This window comes from Passer domesticus, chromosome 1 (genome assembly GCF_036417665.1).
Source record: "Passer domesticus isolate bPasDom1 chromosome 1, bPasDom1.hap1, whole genome shotgun sequence".
Taxonomy (NCBI): Eukaryota; Metazoa; Chordata; class Aves; order Passeriformes; family Passeridae; genus Passer; species Passer domesticus.
Window position 1 is genome coordinate 110,190,347 of NC_087474.1, and position 22,366 is coordinate 110,212,712.

The 22,366-nt window shown below is 40.2% G+C and overlaps 1 protein-coding gene across 4 annotated transcripts in view; it reads right to left on the minus strand.

Moving 5' to 3' along the window:
• Positions 1 to 4,168: 4,168 nt before the first annotated feature.
• ANKRD12 (ankyrin repeat domain 12) overlaps positions 4,169 to 22,366 on the minus strand; it is a 58,650-nt gene continuing 40,452 nt past the window's right edge. For all 4 annotated transcript variants that reach the window (XM_064433599.1, XM_064433615.1, XM_064433604.1 and 1 more), the window contains 5 exons: positions 16,768 to 21,449; positions 10,592 to 10,690; positions 8,328 to 8,471; positions 5,770 to 5,865; positions 4,169 to 5,441 (listed from right to left, as the gene is read on the minus strand). In XM_064433599.1, the coding sequence (XP_064289669.1) occupies positions 5,256 to 5,441; positions 5,770 to 5,865; positions 8,328 to 8,471; positions 10,592 to 10,690; positions 16,768 to 21,449 (5,207 nt within the window). In that variant the 3' untranslated portion in view covers positions 4,169 to 5,255. The remainder of the gene's footprint in view (positions 5,442 to 5,769; positions 5,866 to 8,327; positions 8,472 to 10,591; positions 10,691 to 16,767; positions 21,450 to 22,366) is intronic.

Below are 22,366 nucleotides of genomic sequence, written 5' to 3' on the forward strand. Positions count from 1 at the left end.
TACTTCAACCAGCACTGAAACAAAAAACAGCGACTGAAAAGGCTGTTGGAACACAAATTAAATTCCATTCCATTCCCCCCTTTCAATTCCTTCAATAAATATGAATATTTTTTAAAAATGCAAATTGGGGTACTTAACAGCAAACCCAACCCCTCCTCCTCCAGCTAACTTATTTGTACAAAGCTTTCTGCTATTGCACCTTTGGATTAAAACTGCAATAAACTTGAGGTGAGCAATCTCAAGTCTGCAGTATCAAATATGACATCCTATAAGCAGAGATGATAAAAAATGCCTTGGATGAGAAAACCCAGCAAAAGAGGCCTAATTTTGTAAATGTCCAAAGCAGAAAGATGGGTTTTGTGTGGTGACTCCTCAGGCTAAGGTACACACAGGTCTGCAGGACCAAGGCCATACAGGAACCTTTTACAACAAGGTAAGTTGCCCCTCTCATCTTTAATGCAGACAGGCAGCTGTTTTCACATGGACCCTTAGATGTCACACAGGCTATCAACCCAATCACAAAGCTGTTCACTTATTTTTTAAAAATATACAGACACCGACATTTAAAAAAAAAAAAAGTACCAGACACTTTGAACAAAGTAACTTTCAAGAACCAAGCAAGTTTCTGAGGTCAACCAGAGACGACAAGCATCTGCTACATCAAACAGACAGGAAGCGGGTTTGTTCAAAGCATTCCACCTTTCTCCCTTTGTGAAAATCCAGCCTGTCGGCAGGTGGTATTTGCGACAAATATATCACGATTAGCAGCGTGCCACTCAGTTTTTACTTGTGCTTCGCATGTGAGCCCGGCCAAAAGAGGACCTATTGCACCAGGCACTGTACCAATATATAATAAAAGGCAGCCCATGTTTGGGCAAGCTTACAGTCAGCCTGTATTGTTCTCCTAAGAGAGAAAGAATGCTAATGGAGCACTGGATTGCTTTCTTTTGGTATCTAGAAATGTTTTTCTGTTTTATGAACTACAAAACCCAGCACCCTCAATGAGCAAAGAAGTGGAAAACGAAGGCACGCTCTGGCCATTGAAAGTCTGTGTCCGATTAGTCCTTCTTACAATGCTTGTTAAATGCCTCCGAATCTCGCTGCGCTGGGCACGCCGCCATCTGAACCAAGTTTTGCTGGGGAGACCCCCCTGCAAGGCGCGGGGGCACGCACGGAGAACACGGGATCTCTTCCCTCACCGCTTCCCTCCCTGCCATCCGGAGCCCAGAACGCTTCCTTCCAGCGGCGCCGCATCCCGGGCGCGGGAGCCGGGCGAGCACGCTGCCTGCGAGGGGAGCGATCCGGGCGTGCTCCCGCACGGCTCGGCCGCGGGGCTGCCTTACATAAAGGGTCCCGAGCAGCGGCGCCCAGCGATGCCGCCTCCACGGGCACCCCTGGGGCGCGCACGGGGTCCGGGTGCCCCTTCCCGCCGCTCCAGGTCCGATTCACCGCCGCTGCTTTCCCAGATTTTATCCGGCGCGGCGCCCCCCGGAGCAGGACCCCCGCCCGCCGCCCCCCCTCTCCCGCAGCCCACCCGGCGGCACCGGCTCAGCATCGCTCCGCCGGGATCGCACTCGGGGGGAAAACTCCCCAAAAACCCCTCCAGCCGATCGACCCGCGCTCGGCTCCGCGTCCCCGCCGCAGCTCCCGAGAGGGCCGGGCCCCAAAGATGGCACTGCCAGGGGCCGGGAGGCCGGTGACAAGGAGGGAGATGTGGGAGAACACCCCCCGCCGAAGCGGCCCGGGGCAGGCGGGGCCCCGCACGGGGAGCGGGTCTCCTCCTCCTCCTCCTCCTCCTCGGGCAGGCACGCAGGCAGCGGGGCGGCCGCGCCGAGCCGCACCGAAACTTTCCTGCCACAAAGAAGCAGCCACGGCTCCTCCGCCTTCTCCACCTCCTCCTCCCCAGGCACCGGCTCCATCCCGGCCGCCCCCCGCGCCCCCCCCGGCGGCGCTCACCGGGCGGCCCCGGGCCGGGCACCCCGCGCTCCGCAGGCGGCTCTCGCTGCTCCGGAGGCGGCGGCGGCAGCGGCAGCAACCCCGCGCCTCGTCCCACTGCTCCCCCCTCGGCCGCAGGCAGCGCGGAGGCGGCGGCCTCGCATCATCGCCCCGCCTCGGGGCACCGTCAGGCGCCGGGACCCTCCCCCCGGGACCCTCCGCCCCGGCGGGCGGCGGCTGCGCGGAGCGGGGCGGGAGGAGGAGGAGGAGGAGGAGGAGGAGGCAGGGGCCGGGGAACGGGAGCTGCCGCCGGACCCTGCCTAGCGGGACGGGACAAAAGCTGCCGCCACTGCCTCCGGAGGGGCTTCTTCAGGGCAGGACGAGGGAATATCCCCCGGCAAGCCGGGTGCGAAACCCGGGGTTGTGCGGGCAGGAGAGGCAGCCGGGCGGGAGCAGCGGGGGTCTCGCCGAGTGGGGGCTGCGGGGAGCAGAGGGCCACGGGGCAGCGCTGCCGTGCCGGAGGGAGACGGGAGAAAAGGAACTGGGGGCAGCGCCGCTGGAAGCGCCAGCAGGAACGCGATGCACTTCCCCGCTGGCTGAGAAGGTGCAGGTGCCCGGGGGACGGCAGGGGCAGCTGGCATCGGGAAGGGACCCTGGGCTTCCCGACAACCTCTCCCAGGACCTCTAAAACACGGCTGGACGGCGGCTTCATCCTCCCACGTGCCAAGCTCCAAGGGACCAAGGTAACAAGTTTGGTCCCTAGAAGATAAACACAAGAGGATCCTGGCTGGGTACCCAGAAACTCAGAGTAGCTCTCGGGCTTCCCAGGAGCAGCGAGACCCCGGCGAGGAAAACAGGGCCATTGCACCAACGCGTTACTGCCGTGTTCCGTCTCATCCCTTCTTCCCAGCTCCCGCCACTCTGTGGAGGTAAATCCACAGGCCGGTGTCCTTAAACAACACACGAGATATCACGCCACAGAGTAAAGTCGGGAAAAAACCAAAACAACAACAAAAAAAACCCCAATCGGAACAAACCTTGGATTCAAATCAGAGAAGCCAAGAGACCATTATCTATGGGACTGAAACAACTTGGAGCAATAAAACTTACTAAGAAGTTGCAATTGTAAAAACTTGCACAGACTGGGAAATTGTTTCTTCTTATAAAGAAGAGCCAGGCTAATGCTAAGAAACATCTGTCTTCAGATCTCCTTACAAGATACTGCCAAAATATTTTTCTTGTCTCCTGCACACCAAGTATTTTTGTCACACACTTTTTTTCTAACACAGCCAAGACTTCTAAAACCCAGTTTAGTTTCTGTTCTTTTTGCCAGCCTCTTAATTACTTTTATCATGTATTTCTGCCACTTCCAGTCATCTATTACTTTTTACTACTCTATCAAGTGTCTGATAGAAGTAACTTGTCCCCACTTACTAGTTAACACCTTGCACCTTTATACATTTTCCCTCATCTTTTCAAGCAGATAAAACAAATTTCTGCTGCATTTTAAGATTTTACAGCTGTGTTCAGAAGAGTATTTAACTTTGAGAAGAAATCTGCTTTTTCCTCAACAGTTTCAATTTTGAATGAGGTCAGGAAGATATTCCTTTAATAAAAGCAGGAACAACTTCTCCTTCCACAGGTATTAAAACAAATTAAAAGTGAAAAAAAAAAAGTTACAGGGCAGGAACTACATATGAATTGGCTTTACTGTGCTTGAGTTACTGTCCATTCTAAACTGGCACTAGCAGTGATGTGCAGATGGAAGGAGTCTGCTGCCCACAGCGGCTCTTGTTCACTGCCCGTCTGCCCTCTGCCCCAGGAAATGCTCCCTGGACATTCACACAAGCACCAGGAATATCAGTTCTCTGTGGCAGCTCACCTAGTCATTAAAAATCAGTTCAAAACCAAGGATTTTAAATCTCTTACTCTGAGTAACCAGCTGTCCTGTCCAAGCCTCATTTCCTTCAGAAATAATTTCACAGACATCAGATCTCAAACATTCTTGAATAATTTATGGCCTGGAGGGTAACAAATCTTTTTCATGAATATCTGTAACCTCCTACTAATAAATAATTAACTGTCTGCTCATTAACAGTGCTAAGAATAAAAAAGCATTAAATTTCACAACATGGAGCAATTTTTTTACCTTTTCCATTGAGTCTTTTTATAGATTCCAGGAATGCTAAGGTTTCATGTATCAAGTGTTCCAAAACTAAGAAATTCCAACTAATAACATGACCAATAAAATTTATTAAGTATTATATTTACAACTATTTACATATCCCTTCCATAGATTAATATTAAAATAGACAATATACAATTTAAGAATTTTAATTCAAAGGCATTTTGTTGGAAAAAATAGGCTCTATTACGAGACCACCATATAAGAGCAAAAGGGTTTTTTTGTTTTACACAAAAATATTTTCAGTATAGGAAGTCATAGGTATGGCATTACAACAGCAGACTAATATGAAGTATGATTCTGTAAATATTACAACAGTTTAGGTATCAGTTATTGAAGGGAAGGAGTTCAGAGTCCTGTGGAGCATGCAATACAGTTCAATCCTCTTACAGTTATGGTGATGGAACAAGCAGCTAAATGAAACGCATGCCTTACAAAAAGGAACTGCCAACCAGGAACACACTACACTCAATAGAAACGACAACTTTGGTCCAATAAAACATTAGACAAAAACAGTTTTACAGTTAAAATATCTATTTTATACAGGTTTGAACATTAATTACAAGACTATTTACATTTGCACAATATGTATAAAATAAATTATTTAAAAATGAAGACAATATTACATCTTTTTCCAAAAAGAAATCTGTACAGTAATTTACAAAACATAATAAGATTGATTCTTTTCCTCCAAGTCTTATACTTTCTTCCACAGGCTTTCTCATCATTTTTCTGTGGGAGTTCAACTGTTACTGAAGTATCATAATACAAAGCTTTATAGCAGATTTTAAGTATCGCTTGCTTTTTGGTGGATGTTTTAGTTATTAACAGCTTCCAGCGCTGTAAACTCACCAGCTTTTGTCATATTTTTCAGCAATAAGCCCTAAAGCTACAGGCAATTTTAAAACACAGATAACAGCAGTTACTGGGAATCTGAATTTAAAATCAGCATCCATCTTCTGTGTTTGAACAAGTGTCTGTGCCACACTTCTCTGCAGGAACACCTCAATTATGGAGAGAGGTAGTATTCCACAGAATTAAGTGCTCTGTCTCAAAAGAAAAAAAACCTTTGTGCATCACTGCACCTCAGTCTCTAGCTGTCCACGGGGAGGGGCGAGCCAGACAGTGCTGGCTGTCATATGGGTGTCAGTTCAAAGTCATCATTAACATCAACAAGAGGAACATAAAACTCCTGGATTTCATAAATGCTGATGGACTTGTACGTAGCAGGATCAAGCTCTTGCAGTTTCAGCTGCCACTCCAGTCTCTGCACCGCGTTCAGCGCTGCTGCTTCGTGCTGCTGCCTCATCAAAAGGCACGTCTGGTTTAAAATCAAGAAAGAAGTTATTGAAGTATTTGAAAAAAATATTATTGCAACAAGTTTGAACACAGGAAATATCTCTAAGAGCCTCTCTGGTGATAGTAAATAATTCCCCCAGTATATGTTTAGAAATTTTCAGAATATTCCCTTATACTACACAGCAACAAAAGTTAGGTTTTTTCTATACTGATATACCTTCCTTTGTGTTGCCTCCACAGAAACCCGTGATACTGCACACAAATCTACTCTTTATTAATCTCATCTTTATGCTGACATTAATTTTGTTTTTTTTCTTTTTTTCTTAAAGTGGCAAAACCAAGAACTGTACCTTTAATTTGTCAAATTTATCATCAACGTCCTGCAGCCAAGACATGAACTGTCTTGCATTAAATCGATCCCTCACCGATGTTTTGCTGTCATCAGTCTGCAAAAAACAAAAATTTATTCAGAGTTGATGATTCAATCTGAAACACAAAACACAAAACCTACTCTGTGGGACATAAACAGTAAACAATCCCACAAACACTGCTTTCCACGGAAAAACAGATTAAAAGTACAAAGGTATATGAAAGTATGTTGACCAACACTTCCACTGTGACCCAGCTGCTCACTAAAAATGGGTACTTTCAGATTTCCTCAAGCTATTTACTCTGCTCTGGTTTTGAAATTTAGAATGGGAAGCTTAAGGATTTACACCTTAAAGTCTTAACTAATAAAAGATCCTTCCACAAAATTACTGTCTCTCTTTTTTCCTCTTTAAAATTCAGTAACAAATCAAATCAATATCCCTCAGGGAAAAGCAAAAACATTAATAAAGAAAAATTAAGCAGCCTCATTTAACTGACTACACAAGTATTGAAAGCCATTAAAAAATATTTCTGCCATCAGAATCCCCAAAAGGAGATTAAAAAATTGAGCAGACCTAATTACGTCCTGCTTAATGAAATAGGTTTTTTTTTTTAATTCCGACTTTTTCAAAAGGATTTGGAATGTCACATCTGCCCACTGTGAAAAACTAGATATACACTATGCATAGTCCTAAAGCCAGACTATGCCAATCTAACATTTAAATGATAACCACTAAATACAAGAAGCTGCTGTTCCTCTTTCAGAGAGAAGACACTGCAGGAATTTGTACACTGTAGCAGAAGGAACAAAAAGAAGCCCAACCAAATGTGCAAAGATTGACCTTTCTGGATAACAAAATCAGTATTTGTTAATGAGGTAACAGGAAAATGGCAGGATGCATTACAAGACAATGTTTTCTTATGCATCTACATTCTTCCCATTAAACAAATTTTAATCAAACCATCAAGCTGGTAGTTTTATGTCATTGATTTCAATGATATAAAAATTTATATCATAATTTGCTGAACATTATATGCAATGTAATTTCCTAAGAAAAATCGCCACAGACTGAAACACAAAGCTGTTGAAGTAGTGAGGGGGAAGGAGAGGCATTTTATTACTGCTCTTATTATATAGATGGTCAAAAAAATGGCAATACTTGGGGAGCATGCACCACACCTCAACTTCTCCCCCAACAACAAAGATTCCTTTTGTTTCACAAAATTAAAATAGGGAATCAGCTTACTTAAAATGAATTGCAAAATGTTAAGTACAAAAATGCAGTTTTGTGCACAACTCATTTACTCCTCATCTCTGAAAAGCTCAAGGCCTATGAACTGGAGCAGAAATAAAGAAAAGGATATTCCAAATTTTGGAAGAGAAAAATGTTTTCCCTATCAGTTAGAAGTAATAAGGAAATGATGCTTTAAAAATTTATCTGCATGAAGCTTAAAATGAGACAACAATACAGTCTCCATAAACTGCTATCTCCTGCTGAATCACCTCGTTGGGCATAGGTCTAGTTCTTTAAAAACTGGGGAAAAAAGTAGCTGACTGAAGAACTGACTGAAGAAACACTGGAAACTCCAATAATTCCATAAAGGGCTGCAGAACTAATGTGAAATCTCTCACATGATGGAAATGTATGTGTTTCATTTTAAAATGCCCAACATCCAATGCATCAACACTTTTATTACACCCAAAACATCAACATTTCCTCCTTGCATTATGTGCTTCTCACAGCCACTCTAACAGGTGTCAAAGGCTGGTTCTGTGATTGTTACTTGGAAAAACTGTCCACAACATACCAACACCATGAGATTATTTTCTCTCAGAGATACAGCTGCAGCCAACTTTTGAGTGACAGTCCATACAACATACACAGATTGTGAAGCACATTTCTTATTTTTGTATGTTTTAATCAGGACTAAATACTCACATTGAACAGGTAAATAACAGGGCACAAGAAAGTCAAATACAGCCTGAAGTAATTTTGAAAAAGGTTATTTCATCTGGCAGCATTCAACATTTCACTGTTGATCACCTGTTTTTTATGGTACAGTTCTAGTGACTACCTTGTACAGAGGAGCAAAGTATAATGTGGATACGTTTTCATAAACCAATTTCATCTCTTCACACACTACTGCATTCCAATTATCTGGATTACTGATAGATGTCATCTTCTATGCTGATAATTTCTTTGCTCTTGTTTAAGCTGTATTCGTAAGCTTCAAAAACATGTTCTGTTTATGACTGAAATCTGTTTTTTGTAAAAAAATCAGCAGAGGAATTTTCTTATTTTATGCATCTCATAATTCCTGGAGGTGAAAGCAAACCAGACATACCACAAACCAGAAAAACCACATATCCTCCCATTACCCAAATGAGGCCAAATACAAGCAACAATTTAAAGCAGGTATAATTTTAATTCCAGGCAAATCAATGACAATTTTGCTGTGGGAACAGAATTCCCTCTGAATGAGGGAGCCAGGCTAGCAAGACCCTTTTGGTCTGAAGCTGTGAAGGACAGATCTTTACCTGAGCATCCAGAGGCACGTTGTACACCTCAGCATCCAGCAGCACAGTGCAGGCACTGAAGGGCAGAGTTTGATTAGCCAAGGTCCTGGCTGCTCGGTAGTGAACACGTAAAACCTCTTGCTCATTAGACACAATAAGCTTTTCCTAGTTAAGACATCAACATACAGATATACATTTAGTAAGTCAAACACTCATAAAAATGTCCACTAATTTAAACATTTCAGGGCTTACACTTTTGAACACTGTGAGAAATGAGCTGCTGAAGGTAGGAGAGGTTGTTCTTCTAATCAAATACGAAATTTCAATTTGATGATGCAAAGAGTGTCCCATGGATGTCAGAACTGCAAACACCTTCTCCTTAGCTCCAGCCTCCAGTGATGGCTGAATGTTTCCACTTACTGAGCCAAGTCCTGGTTAATGAGGGTGGTGAAAGATTAAAGGTAGGAGGAGCACAGGGTTGGGATACAGATTTGTGAATGTTAACTGTATGAAGCCTTTTACTCCAGGCACAGTGGCCAAGCAAATGAAAGCTGAAATACATTATTTGCAGGATAATTCTTTTAAAAACAACATGCAGTAACTCCCTAAATTCACATCTGCATTATTATTTCCTAAAGGGAGACAAGAAAAATACAACTCACTTGACAAAATTTGACTTACAGTTGTATAAAGTGGATTTCATTTGAAGAACAGCTTATATGAACAAAATAACCAGGAATATGCACAATTTTTTAAGACACAGAAGAATGTTTGTATGTGTTTACCGCTCTACAATAAAATTACTCTAATTTTTACCAAAATAAAAGAAGGCACATTATCATATTATAATATATTTCCTGTTTTTCAGACAAAAGGACCACCTTTTCTTTGGTTAGAATCAGAGTCTGTGCTGGAATGGACCTTAAAGATTATCTATCTACAAACCCCAGCTGTGGGCAAGAACATCCTCCACTAGACCAGTTTGCTCAGGCTCCACACAGCCTTGGCACTGAACACTGCCAGGGATGTGACATCCACAGCTCTGGGCAACCTGTTCCAGTGCCTCTTCACCTCACAAAAAAGAATTTCTTCTTAATATCTAATATAAATTTCTCTTCTTTTGGTTTGCAGCTGTACCTCCCCTTGTCTTATCACTATCTGCCTGTGTTAAAAGTCACTCTCCCTCTTTTTTATAAGCCCCTTTAAATACTGAAAAGCCCCAATGGAGTCTCCCTGGAGCCTTCTCTTCTCCAGGCTGAACAGGTCCAGCCTTCCCAGTCTGTTCTCCAAAGAAGAGGTGCTCCACCTCTCTCATCAGTTTCCTGGCCCTGCTCTGGACTCACTCCAACAGGTCCATGTCCTTCTTCTTCTGGGGACCCCAAGGCTGGATGCAGCACTTGGGGATGGGGGTGGTCTCACCAGAGCAGAGGGACAGAATCTCCTTCTTCACTCTGCTGGCCACAATATTTTTAGTTGCAACTGATTTCTTTTCACTCAGAACTTGAACCATGTTTACAATTTCTGTGCTTCTTATTTTATACTCTTCCCTGAAATACTAAATTCAAGTAAAACCCCTCCCTCAGCTGGGTTTGTTAAGTCACATTGAAATTGTCAATTGAAAAAGTATCACACTGGGTTTGATGTGGCAGTATAACAATGTGGAAATCCTTATGATACATCCATGTCAGAAAGGGGCCCTGCCTGTGCCCACAAGCTATCTGGCTCATGATACTGGCATCTAAAGCTACGTTACCAAGGAAAAGGGGCAACCTAAAACTAAAGAATACTCCTAAACCAGGAATATTTTCTCTATTTCTGTATTCAAAATCAGTGATGCCTACAGGTGCAGCTCTAATATAATTTTACGTAGTTTCTGAGCAGAATATTGCCAAACATGTTTCAGTCTTAGAGCCACACGTGTCTCCTCTCAATACAGAATTTACTATATCTTCAATTCTTTTAACTCAGTCAATTTGGTTCTGAAGTCTACAATCATCATTAGCTTTCTAAACTACAGTGTGAAGCTTCTGCCTCTAAGATAAATCTGGGACACAACTCAGAGCAATTAACAGGAAAAAGCTGTTGTCTCACCAACTTGAGAGTTCTGCAAACAGCTGCTCAAACCATTTCCCCACCCTGCTTCCAAGTTTCTCCAATTAATAAATTTGGATAGAAAGAAGATTACTTCTAAACATTGTTAAATTAAGAAAAATGTAGTCTGTTCATTGAAAAGGCAAAAAATCCTAAAGCTTAAATCCAGGACATAAAAAATAAATTAGTCTCACCCTTTCAATACTGTGCTGCAAACGTAGTTTCATCCTTACAACCTCCTGTTGTTTAAACAGCTCCTTAAGTGGGTCTGACAGTGATGGAGGTGGTGTAATCTGTGGAAAAAGTTTTATAAATAATATAGTGAGTGTGTATTTAACATGTTTAGCATTGCTTATGCAATCTATCAAAAAAAACCCCAAGAAACAATAAGTGAGACATTTTTAAAGAAAAATAATTTTACTTTTTACTCTCCATTAATTATGTGAATTCAATGTGTTTGCAGTAAAAGGTTTTAAGGATTCCATACCATAAAATTAATAAACACAAGTGAAAACAGCGTTTCAAGCTGTTTAGAGCTTTTAACCAGTCATTATCAGCATTCCATAGCTGCTTTTTTAAAAAAGGCTACACTGTAGAATACAGTAGGAATACAGCTTGCTTCCTGTTTTGAAGATCCTTTAAAGCACAGCTGTTCATTTTGAGAAGATAAAAACTGCCTAGCAAAATGCAAGAAAAAAGTAAAAAAAAGAAAAGTATTGCTAGAAAAACCCCAAACCACCTGATATAGTCACACAATGGCAACAGCATTTAACACTGCACAAAAGATAACCAACCATACTCCTAATCTTGCAATCACACAGAACACAAGAAAGCACAAAAAGTAGACTAGTGACCCAGACAGTAGCTTGAAAAAGTTTTCCTTCCTGTCAGTTATTCAAATAATTTTTTTTAAAACTTATTCCTTAAAAATAAAATAATTAAAAAAAAATCAAATAGACTTGAGTGACATATCAATGCTGTTACTGATTTGCTATACTATAAACATTTTGCATCTTCAGCCAATTATAGTAAACAGCCAGAATTACTGTCTGGTCTGAGCTGTACCAAAAACACTGACAAGGCACCTGGAGCCCTCCTGGCAACTGCAGAAATCAGACACCATTTGAGAAATAACTAGTAAACATCTTGGGAGTTTTAAGAACCCACCCAAAGTTTATTTTCCTTTATGCCAGTTCTATATGACAGTTCAGCATGGGTTTTCACACCTGACAGATGCAAGAGCACTGATACTGCTCTGCAAAGACCCACTCAAACTACATGAAACACTGCCCACTACCACTGATACCCAAAAACCACAACTCTGAGTACCTGCAGTTACTATACCCTACCTCATACCTAACACAAGCAGAAAGATAAATAGCTCTTTTCAATAAAATATATCTTTCAACTGTTAAGAAGCAATAAACCTGTTATGTTATGGAATACAGACACAGTGTAGGTTGAACTAGATTATTAGTATCAATCTTGCACCTATACATTCCAGTAATGAAGTGATTTATCTACCAGAAATACTTCAATTAGCATTATATTGGAAAATTACTTCAGGACATTTTTTTTCCCAACAGGAAGTTAGCCAGTGTCTCTGGAATTACAGAATAACTGATTGCAGTTCATTCCTTAAATTATTATATAGTATAAAATGACATTCAACTCCTTCACATTTCAAACTACAGAACAAGATACACTTAATTTTTCTTAGTGAAAACAGTTTGGCTCTCAAACCAGTAATGTTTATGGCATATGCCATTTTGTGTAATGTTTATGGCATATGCCATTGTGTGTAAAACATCAGTATTAAAAACAAATACACCCCTATAGTCTAGTTTTTCCTGAACACTTTGCATTCATGGTAGAGTACAATAGTGCTGTCACATCTTTCAATAAAATAAGACAAGATGCTTGTAAATACTATCAAGCTTTAATTTTAATAAACCCAAAAGTCTCCCAAAGTCTCCATTATTTTGCTTACAGAAAAGCACAGATAAGAAGCAAGTCAGAGTACCTAAATAAGCTTTGGGTTTACGCACCTGGATTTTCCAGAAATAAAAATTTCAGAGCTGGCAAGCATCCATATCACTTGAACAATTTCACAGAATCACAGAATGGTCTGGGTAGGAAGGGACCTCAGGGGTCATCGAGTTCCAAGCCCCCTGCCATGTGCAGGGATGCCACCCACTAGACCAGGTTACTCAAGGCCCCATCCAATCTGGCACTGAAGACTTCCAGGGATGAGGCATCCACAGTTTCTCTTGGCAACCTGCTCCAGCGTCTCACCACTCTCACAGTGAAGATTTTTTTCCTACTACCTAATCTAAACCTGCCCTCTCAGTTTGAAGCCATTCACTCTTGTAATGTTACTACATTTCAAATATTTAAAAATGTTATTCCCTTAAGTTTACAGACAGTTTAATTGTGCAACAGAAATAAGAATCAACATCACAGAAATAACCTGACAAGCAGCTGATCATCTAGACAGCAGAGCTGTGTGGACTTCTATCTAAATGTGTAGAACACTGTTTCAGCAGATTATGTTCAGCCCTGAACACAGATTATGTTCAGACTTGTGCGACACTGACAGGTCTCCATGACTCCAGAGATCCCTACTGCCACTGGATACATTCATAAACTCTTCACTCCCGCCCAGCCCAGCACCACCTGCCAAAATGTACAGCTAAATACTAGGTTTGGTTACAGTTATTTATGGAATTATCTGTTTTTTCCTCTCTTCTTGGAAACTTGGGAAGAGTGAGCCTCAGATCCTTACGAGTCTGAACACAGGATTCGGGCAGTCACACACCACCTGCTGGAAATCCCAGCTTGTGAAACAGCACTGGACTCAGACAAAGGAAATTGGTTTCTTTGAGACCAAAAAGTCTGACATAAAGGCTTTGTGGCAGGAACAGCTAGAGGAGACTCTTGGACCTTCTAATCAAAGAAACTATTACTAAAGAGAGCACAAAAAACTGTGTAGGGAAAATACAAACATGTAAGTTGGACTTGCAAGAACAGAGCATGACCCTGAATGCCACAGAAAAAAGGTCCTCTGTTTTTTGCATAACCAAAACATCAAACTATTTTCTTAAGGGCCCAGGCTTCATACAGAAGAGAGGGAAACAAAGGGGCTCTGCCTGCTTTAGAGAATTCTCTGTTCCCAGTCTGAGAATTCACCCAGAAAAGCCAGACAGAACTTGGCCTTGTGCCTCTGCTCCACCTCACCTGGAGCCAGCCATCAGAGCAGGTTTGATTGGCCAGAGCTCATGTTCAAGGCATGCCCTTCCCATCTCCAACACATCAAAATCCATCAGCAACTTTCCTGCAAGACCTTGCATGCATCAGAACAACTACAACTACAGCATCAACTCCTCACTCTATAAACCTTCAATCCCCATTTGTGCCTCCACTCTTCTGTGTCATCCAAACAACTGGCCTGCTCTAATGCTCTATTTCATGCATTTTGAAAACAAGTTTCTGGTAATACCCCTAAAATTAGATCTTACTACTTGAGTTTCTACAGCAATGCCAGGGAGACCAGACAGAATCCCCTTTATTAGAAACACATCTGCTGATAGCCATTGGAGGCTGGCAGTGAATCATCCTGGCACCTCCTCTCAGGAGACAATACAGATAAAGGTGACTGAACCCTGTCGAATTTGGAACAATCTGAAAGCCAAAAGAGCCAAGTACAACTGAAATTTCTCTGTCAGAAGATTCAGATTTGTTTCCTCTTATTTTGAACTGACCTGATGTCTCCTACCTTATATTTTGTATTTGTACTGGTGAGAGGGAAGCCATAATTCACACACGAATATCCTCACAGCCTTAGGTGATCCAGGCTATAAATAACAATACAAGGCTGTGGAAACAAGGTTTTAGCACACTACCTCCCGGTTCCCACCTACAGCATGTTTGAAGTTCATCAGATAAACTACAGTGCATCATTAAAATTCCAATGCAGAGAACAGTAAACACACTGTTCCATACACCAACCACTCCGAGTTTCAGAGTGTCAGACTAAATATACTGTCTCCACACAGACCTACACAAAGGGTATCTGTAACACAGGAATAATTAAAGAAAGAGTATCTACTTTCTCTCTATGTAAATTGATGAGGCAAAAATTTGGTTAACAGAGTAGCATTAGAGAACTGAAGGAAAAAATTGCAAAACAAACACGACAAAAAGGTAATTTTAGAGTTGCTTATTAAATTCTGCATTACAGGTGTAACAACATGTTTATTAATATTTCACCACTTCAGAGAGACTACGCCTAGTCTTTATTTTCACTTTGTTGGACAATGTGTACAAGAAACAAACACTCATTTCTGAGAATGAAATTATCCTTGGTTTAACAATCCTCCTTTTTATGTATTTGTAACAGGAATTATTATGACTGTGATTTTCAATGGTGACTAAATAAAATCATTAGATTGTTATACAAGCAAATTCTGCCAATAAGTTAAATCTGAAATATTACTGATTGTTTAAATAACATTTTTTTTTCTGAAAAGAAACCTGAGAAGTTTTATCAAGATTGTCCATTTACACAAGTGACAGTATTTAAATAAAGTATTTAGTTGCATTTGAGATTTTTCACATAAACAAAACTCAATTGCCTAGAGTGCCTTCTTATTTAGAGCAAAACTCATGCTTTTTCTTACACTTTAATTCTAATGAAAATAATCTCCAATTTCCTAATAATGTATTTTGGCTTCTCAAAATTTATCTTCCTCCTTTTTGTTTCTAGGAACTTGAAATAAAAAGTTCTACCTGTTCTCTCTCAGGACCATCAAAGTATGTACAAAACAATTAACTGTTTAGAACATAATTACCATCAGAACATGTACACGCAAGGAAGCAAACCAGAAATCTAAATGAGACAAAAATCAGTAACTGTAATCCTTCAATTACATACTTACATTTTAATCAACGTTTTTAAAAGAGGCTTCTCTTTTCAACAATTAATTAAAAGCCATTGAGAATAGGAAGTACACATCCATCTCTGGTGTTTTCTGAACCTGTTACCTGAAATTTTGCTCTCCAACACCTAAATTTATTTTCATTAACTGCAGAGTTCCTATTATACACAGCAATAGAGACAGGAAGTAACTATAAGGCAGCGCTTTAATATCAAGTCAAAAACTCTGTCCTCCTTATGGTGTCTACACACACATTGCTATTTATGATTGGGAATTCTATTGCTCAGGTAGTAAGTAGATGAGCCAGGGAAAAATATATTCCATGCTTCTTGACTTTCCACTTATCCCAAATTAAGCACTGAAGTGTGATGCCAAAGCAGTAAGCTGTAGCTTGGAAACAGTATGTACTTGACTAGAGGCAGATTAAAAAAAAAAAAAAAGAAATCTGTGCCTCTTTATCTGTGATAAAGATGTTACAGAAGCTGCAACAGCTACTGAGAAAGACTTGTAGACTTGGGAAGGCTGACAGCCTGGTACATCATGCTGAAGCTTACCATACACCCTGCTTCACCTACAGACCTTGCAAAAGGGTCATCTTATCCACACCTTTCCTCAGACAGTAACTGGCCTAGTCATTCCCAAAAACGAGAACAACAGCTTGTACAGGGAATTAAGACTAGCTGCATAATGAAGCAAACATTTTAAAATTTACACATTAAACCTCTGTCCACTTCTTCATCAGAAAAATCCTCAACTCTACTGGAAAAAGCTAAAGCTTTTTACTCTCATGTAAAGGTGAGTTGTCTTAGATGAGCTGACATAACTTGTCCATTCAAAAATTGAGAGCTTAGACCTAAACAAGTATCTCTGAACTACAGATGTTCTCCAGTACAAAGAAAAAAAGACCTTGACATTATTTAATAAAATTATGAACACTTTAGATTGATGGATTACAAAGCCAGGACACAGCAGATTACATCTGCTGCTTTTGAGATAGCTGGCAGGCACTCTCCTGCTTAAAACATTTGGCAATGGATTTGGTATTTTGAAGCACTGCACGTCCACCCCCCTCCAAATGAAACAGCTTTGACTAATTAGTTTTAACAAAATTATTGACAGCAGAAATTCAGAGAAACTCTCAATAATTATTTCACTTCTGAAAGAGAAGGCTTTACTTTGAAATAGAGTGTCTGTGTGCCCTTGACAGGTGTCATACATGGTTTGTCTTACAGTGACTGTGAAACCATGGTTTGTATTTCCAGTGAATGGGGCTTTTAAATATGATGCTACTAATCAATATTAATTTGGCATATGTCAACTTATTGCTTCCAGCAGAATATTCAGAAGCAAGTTAGGAAGAATATGGAAGTTAAAAAAATAAAACCAAAACATGCCTTTTATTGCACTGTATATTGAAATACCATGTTACTTACAGTTGGGATGCATATCTTGCTCAGGGGATTGCCATCCAGCAGGTAGGAGCCATTGAAGGTGACATATTCATCGTAATATTGAGGTGCCTGAGGAATGACACTGCACAGCAATTTACGCTTCTCTTCTATTTTCTTCCTTATGTGCAAGTATTCAAAGTAAGGGTTTGCTCTCTCAGAACTGTATGGCTGAATCTCCTCAAGTTTCAAAGAATCAACAATAGCTGCCAGTGACTGCTGGGTTTTCTCCTTGGCCTGCAGCAAAGAAGGGTTTGCTTGCACAGGCTGAGGCACACGTGACACCTTCCTTTTACGTGGATGATGTACCTGAGCATCATCATCTTCAGTTAATCTAATTCTTGCTTTCATAGATGCTGATGATTCAGACTCTTTTTCTGATGTTTGTGTACAGCCAAGAGGATTCTGCTTGCCCTGGTTAGCAAGCAAATTTGCTCTGTTCCTTGTAATTCTTTGCGGTACTTCTAGCTGTTCCATCTTCTGATCCTCAGCAACTTCTTCTTCTACTTTAACTATTTGGCTGTATTTATGCACCTCTTCCTGGGTAATCTGTTGTGAACTATTTTCCAAATTAGATGTAGAAGAGTACTGTGGTGGATCATCTCCCAACACATTTTCTCTGTCTACAGTGCAGGGGCTTTTATTAACCAATTCATTTGTAATTCCCTTTGACATTCCTGAACTTAGTTCACAGAGATCAGAATTGGCTTTATTATCAACAACATGCACAGAGACCAATTTTTCTTGTTGGTCTTTTTCATTTCTAATATCTGAAGTATCTGCTGTATTACCATCCACTTCATTCAGGGCATTCTTACAAACAATTTTACTGAATGAGCATGAATTCACATTTAACTGTGAACTGCTATCACTTTCAGGAGTATCCTTCTCTAATGGTATCACTGGTAAATCATTCACCTTTTCATAGCTCTGTGAAACATCTTTTGCACAGCTCTCAGAATATACAACCATGGGTGCATCAGTTTTTTTAATGTTTGAAGGGAAGAAAGCATTTTCCAGCTCTCTGGTATTAGTAGCATCTGTTTCCAAAGCAGAAGTTGCAATCTGAACTAGATTTTGCTGCTGTACTAATGATGAATCTTGACTGATACTGCCTGGTAAAGAAACATGTTTTGACACAAGTGGAACTGGCTGGATAGGTAAAGAACAAGGCGACTGTGAAGGCAAAAATGATGCAGATTCTTGAGAACTGGAACTTCCCTTAATTTCAGGGTGCTGAGGCAAAAATTCAGATACTTGTTGCTCTTTTAACGTCCTGCTCTCAGAATTATGCATTGTTATAATGCTTTTAGCATCTTGCTCTGGTACACCACAACCTGAGCTGTCATTGTTTAATGAATTAAGTCTGTCAAAAGGCACATCCCACAGTTTGGTTTGCTGAGTCACACCACTTTGACTACCTGGTTCTAAATGCATGTTAGAGTCTTCCGAAGGGCTCATGTGAGCACTATCTTTAATGGTACTTGTCCCCGTTGTTGCCTGCTTGCTGCTAACAGCTCTATTTGGAGATGATGTGAAGTTTGACTGCAGAACAGCCACACTGCTTTGAAAATCTCTTTCAAGTGCACTGCACAGTAGTTCTGGTTTGGGAGAAGTGCTATTGTAAGTGTGAACTGATGGCAGAGCATTCTGGTTGTTTTCTTCTGATGTTCGAGGCGGTTTGCTGTGTTCAGAAACTGCAGCAGGCATGCTGCATCTTCGAACCTCTATAACAGGCCTACACTCATTTAAAACCAACTTAACATCTTCAGCAGATGCTGATCTAACATACATTTGAGGGAGCCTGTTGGTGAAAGGCGGCTTAATGCGATCTGGCAACTCAGCAAGACCATCAGCTTCTTTTTCCACAAGGGCTGGTGATTTGGCACTTGCCAAAAATGGTGACTGTGAAAAAGACATCTGGGAATCAGAACCTTCTGGCATGAAGTCTGAATCATATTCAATTACAGGCCTTGGAGTAGTTACTGTGGTATGGCAAGAATCCTCAGAACTCGCAACAGAAACCATGGACACTGACCTGGAGCTCAGCCCTATCTTTTCACTTTCTGATCTGGGGGATCTGTTTAAATTATCTAAAACCAATGAAGCCTTAGCAACGTTGACACTTCTTGTATCTAGTGATTGTGATCTATTACTTGTAGCATCTTTCTGCTGTTTTTCCTTCATACAAACATCTGGCAACTCAGAACTTTTTGAACGAATCAGTTCTTTGCCTTTTACTTCAGCTAATGAGTGTTTGGGTTTTTCCTTCATTTTGTTATGTTCTGAACAAGTGCGGTTTCTCAAACGTTCCTTCTCTTTCTGTTTTATTTTTTCTTTATGCTTTCTATGCCACTGCTCTATTTCCAGATCTTTAAGGCTAAGCATTCTTTCAAAACTAGTTTGCATTAAATCATCATTGACTAATCTTTTTTCTTTAGGCCGAGCATCTTTCGATGCAGGAGCTGGTTTAGGCTTAAGTTTCTCATGTTCAAGTTTTAGTTTCAGCAAACTACTTTGATGCTGTTTATCTTTGTGCTTGTCCCTCTCTTTGTATCTGTCTATATCTTTATCTTTTTTATCTTTTTCTCTACCATCTGGAGTTTTCAACAAATCATCTTTTGGTTTTTCTTTCAAAGATGACAGTTTGTCATGAACTGTTTTATTACTTTCAGTAATAGTGCATCTCCTTTCCTCTTGCATGTGTTTTGAGCTTGCTGATGAGGAGGTCTCCTTGTCTTTGGATTTGTCTTTTTTTTCAAATTCCTTTTCTTTAGTTCTATTTTTTTCTGATTTAGTATATTCAGATTCTTTTTCAGACTGTTTGACTTTTCTTTCAGTACAGTGCTTTTCTTTGCTTTCAGCCCAATGTCTGTCTTTATCAGTCTTTTCTTTATCATGCTTCTTATCAGTTTTTTCCTTATTTCTTTCCTTGTCATCACCTTTTTTAAGAGCACCCACGCTTTTTACTTTGTCATTTTCCTTATGGCACCTTTCTGCTTGCTGAAAACCAGACTTCTCCTTTACTTTCTCTGCATTTTCATTTACTTCTGCTTTATCTTTCTCCATTTTATATTCATGCTTTAACTTTTTCTCTTGTTTTCTTTCTATCTTTTCAAAATCTTTTTCTTTGATTGAGAATCGCTTTTCTGCCTTCTCTTTATTTTCCTTTAAATTTTTTTCCTGTTTTTCAGTATCTGTTTCTCTTTCTACTATATGCACGCTGGCTGCCTCATCTTTAACACCAAAACAGAACAATTCAATTTCTTTATCTGCAAGCATAACTTCTTTTTCTTCTTTTGTATCTTTTATTTTTTCATCCTTGAGAAACTTCTCATTGTCCTTTTTGCTCTTCTCTTTTTCTCTCTCATCTTTAATGCTTTTCTCTTTCTGGAACTGTCTCTCCTTAACTAACTTATCTTCTTTTGCCACAGTTTTCTCTAGCTTTGATTTTCTGTCTGAAGAAAGAGATTCGTGTTCTGTGTTTATCAAAGTATCATCATTTTCATCACTTTTGAAAAAGTTCTCTTTCCAAAATTCTCTGTCAAACTCAATACTTCTTTGAAGCTCTTTAACATTATCTTTATGTTTGTGTTTCTCTCTCTCCCCATCCTGTTCCTTTTTGTGCTTTTCCTTTTCTCTTTCTTTGTGCTTTAATTTATGCTTTTTAAGTGTTTTACCTTCCTTGTCAATTTTTCTCAAAGTATATTCTGAATTTTCAAATGTTGAGCTATTATCTTCCTCTTTAATTTTAGGACTAGATTTTTCACCTAATTCCAAGTGAAAATCCTTTTGATGATGCTTGCTTTTTTCTTTGTGCTTGCAAGATTTGCCACTAGAACTTTCTACGAGATAATCAGCATCAGTGTTGTGATCATACCGAACCAATTCGGACTGCAATGTTATTTCAGAACCTCCTGGTGATAAGCAAGTTTTGGTGTTTTCTTGCTTTAATGCCGTTGACTGCTTTTCACTTAACCCACAGGGATGCTTTGGAGATTTTCCAGCAGTGATATGAAACAGATGTAAAGAAGAATCTTCTTTTGAGGTGAAAGACTTCTTAAAGGTTTCTTCCTCTCTAGCTTTATCTAAAGAATCTAACCCAGAAGTAGCTATATTTGTTACTCTAGCATTTTCTTTTTCTTGCTTTACTTCTTGATTCTCTTTATTTTTGCTTTGATTTTTTACTTTCCTTTTAACTTTACCCTTTTGCTTGTGCTCGTTTGTAACCATATATTCTTTCTTCACTCTGACATCAGAATTTGATGTCTCTGAAACAGAGCAAGGAGCGACCATTTTCTTGTCCTGAAGTATTTCTTCATCTGAACTTTCAGAACTTGAATACAGAACTCTAGAGGGTTTCTGCTTTTTGTTTTTGAATGATTTTGAAAAGACAACTTTTTCTTGTTTCACAAATAAGCTGGTCTTTTCAACTTCAGTCTCATCTTCTTTCCTTGGGTCTTTTCTAAGAATATGTTTGTCATCAACCATTTTTTTCATTTCATCTTCATCATCATCTTTGAATTCATACTCATCTAGAGCAGATGGAAGTGGTGCCTTACTAGGGACCGTTTGTTTGCTGTTGTTGGCTACAGAGTCCTTTTCTGCTTCTGAATCAACATTCCCATCTACACTGGAAGGATTTACAGATGGAGCTTCTTCAGAATCTAGAGTAAGGAAAGTGAAAATTAATTGAATACTGATGGGACACTTCAGGACAAAAGTGTTCAGTTCAGCAGTCACCTCTTTACAAATTAAAAAAGAATAAAACCTATCTTAAATGCACAGCAAAACTTCTCACTAGAATTAAGAGGAAACAAAAGGTCATGAAATCAAAGTTCTCCCCTCCCTTTACAGCTCTCACTTAGGCATGTAAAAACACTAGTTAACATTTATATCTAACAAAAGTAATGCAGTTTAAATTTTGAAAACCTCATTTATTGTGCATAATTCCTGTATAACCTGACTCTTTCTAAAGGACAATACCCTGCACAGACTGTTGAGGATTCAGTTGCTAAATAGTAACAAGTTTCTATTACACATATATAAAAATATTTGTCTGAAGATCAATGCTTTCACTAAGCTGAAGCTGATTCTGTGAAGTGATGCCACAACTGTCCCTTAGAACAGAGGGACCACACACTGTATTTCAGGTTATTCTAATTGCCAAAAAAGTGAACACTACATCAGAACATAGGGCAGTATGACTTTTTTTCCTCGAAGTATACGGAAAGTTTGACTAGGAAACATTCCTAGGGGGTTGTGTTGAGAAACCAACTTTTACCATGATGTGACATGATGCTCTTCATGTGCTTTTCACAGGTCACAGAATGGTTGAGGTTGGAAGAGACCTCTGGAGACCATGTCACCCACCCTGCTCACGCAGGGACACCCAGAGCCAGCTGCCCAGGACCATGCCCAGACAGCTTTTGAATTATCTCCAAGGACAGAGACTCCACACCCTCCCTGGACAACCTGTGCCACTGCTTGGTCATCCTCATAGTGAAAAAAAAAATGTTTCCTGCTGTTCAGAGGGAACTTCCTGTGTTTCACTGTGTGCCTACTGCCTCTGGTCCTGTCACTG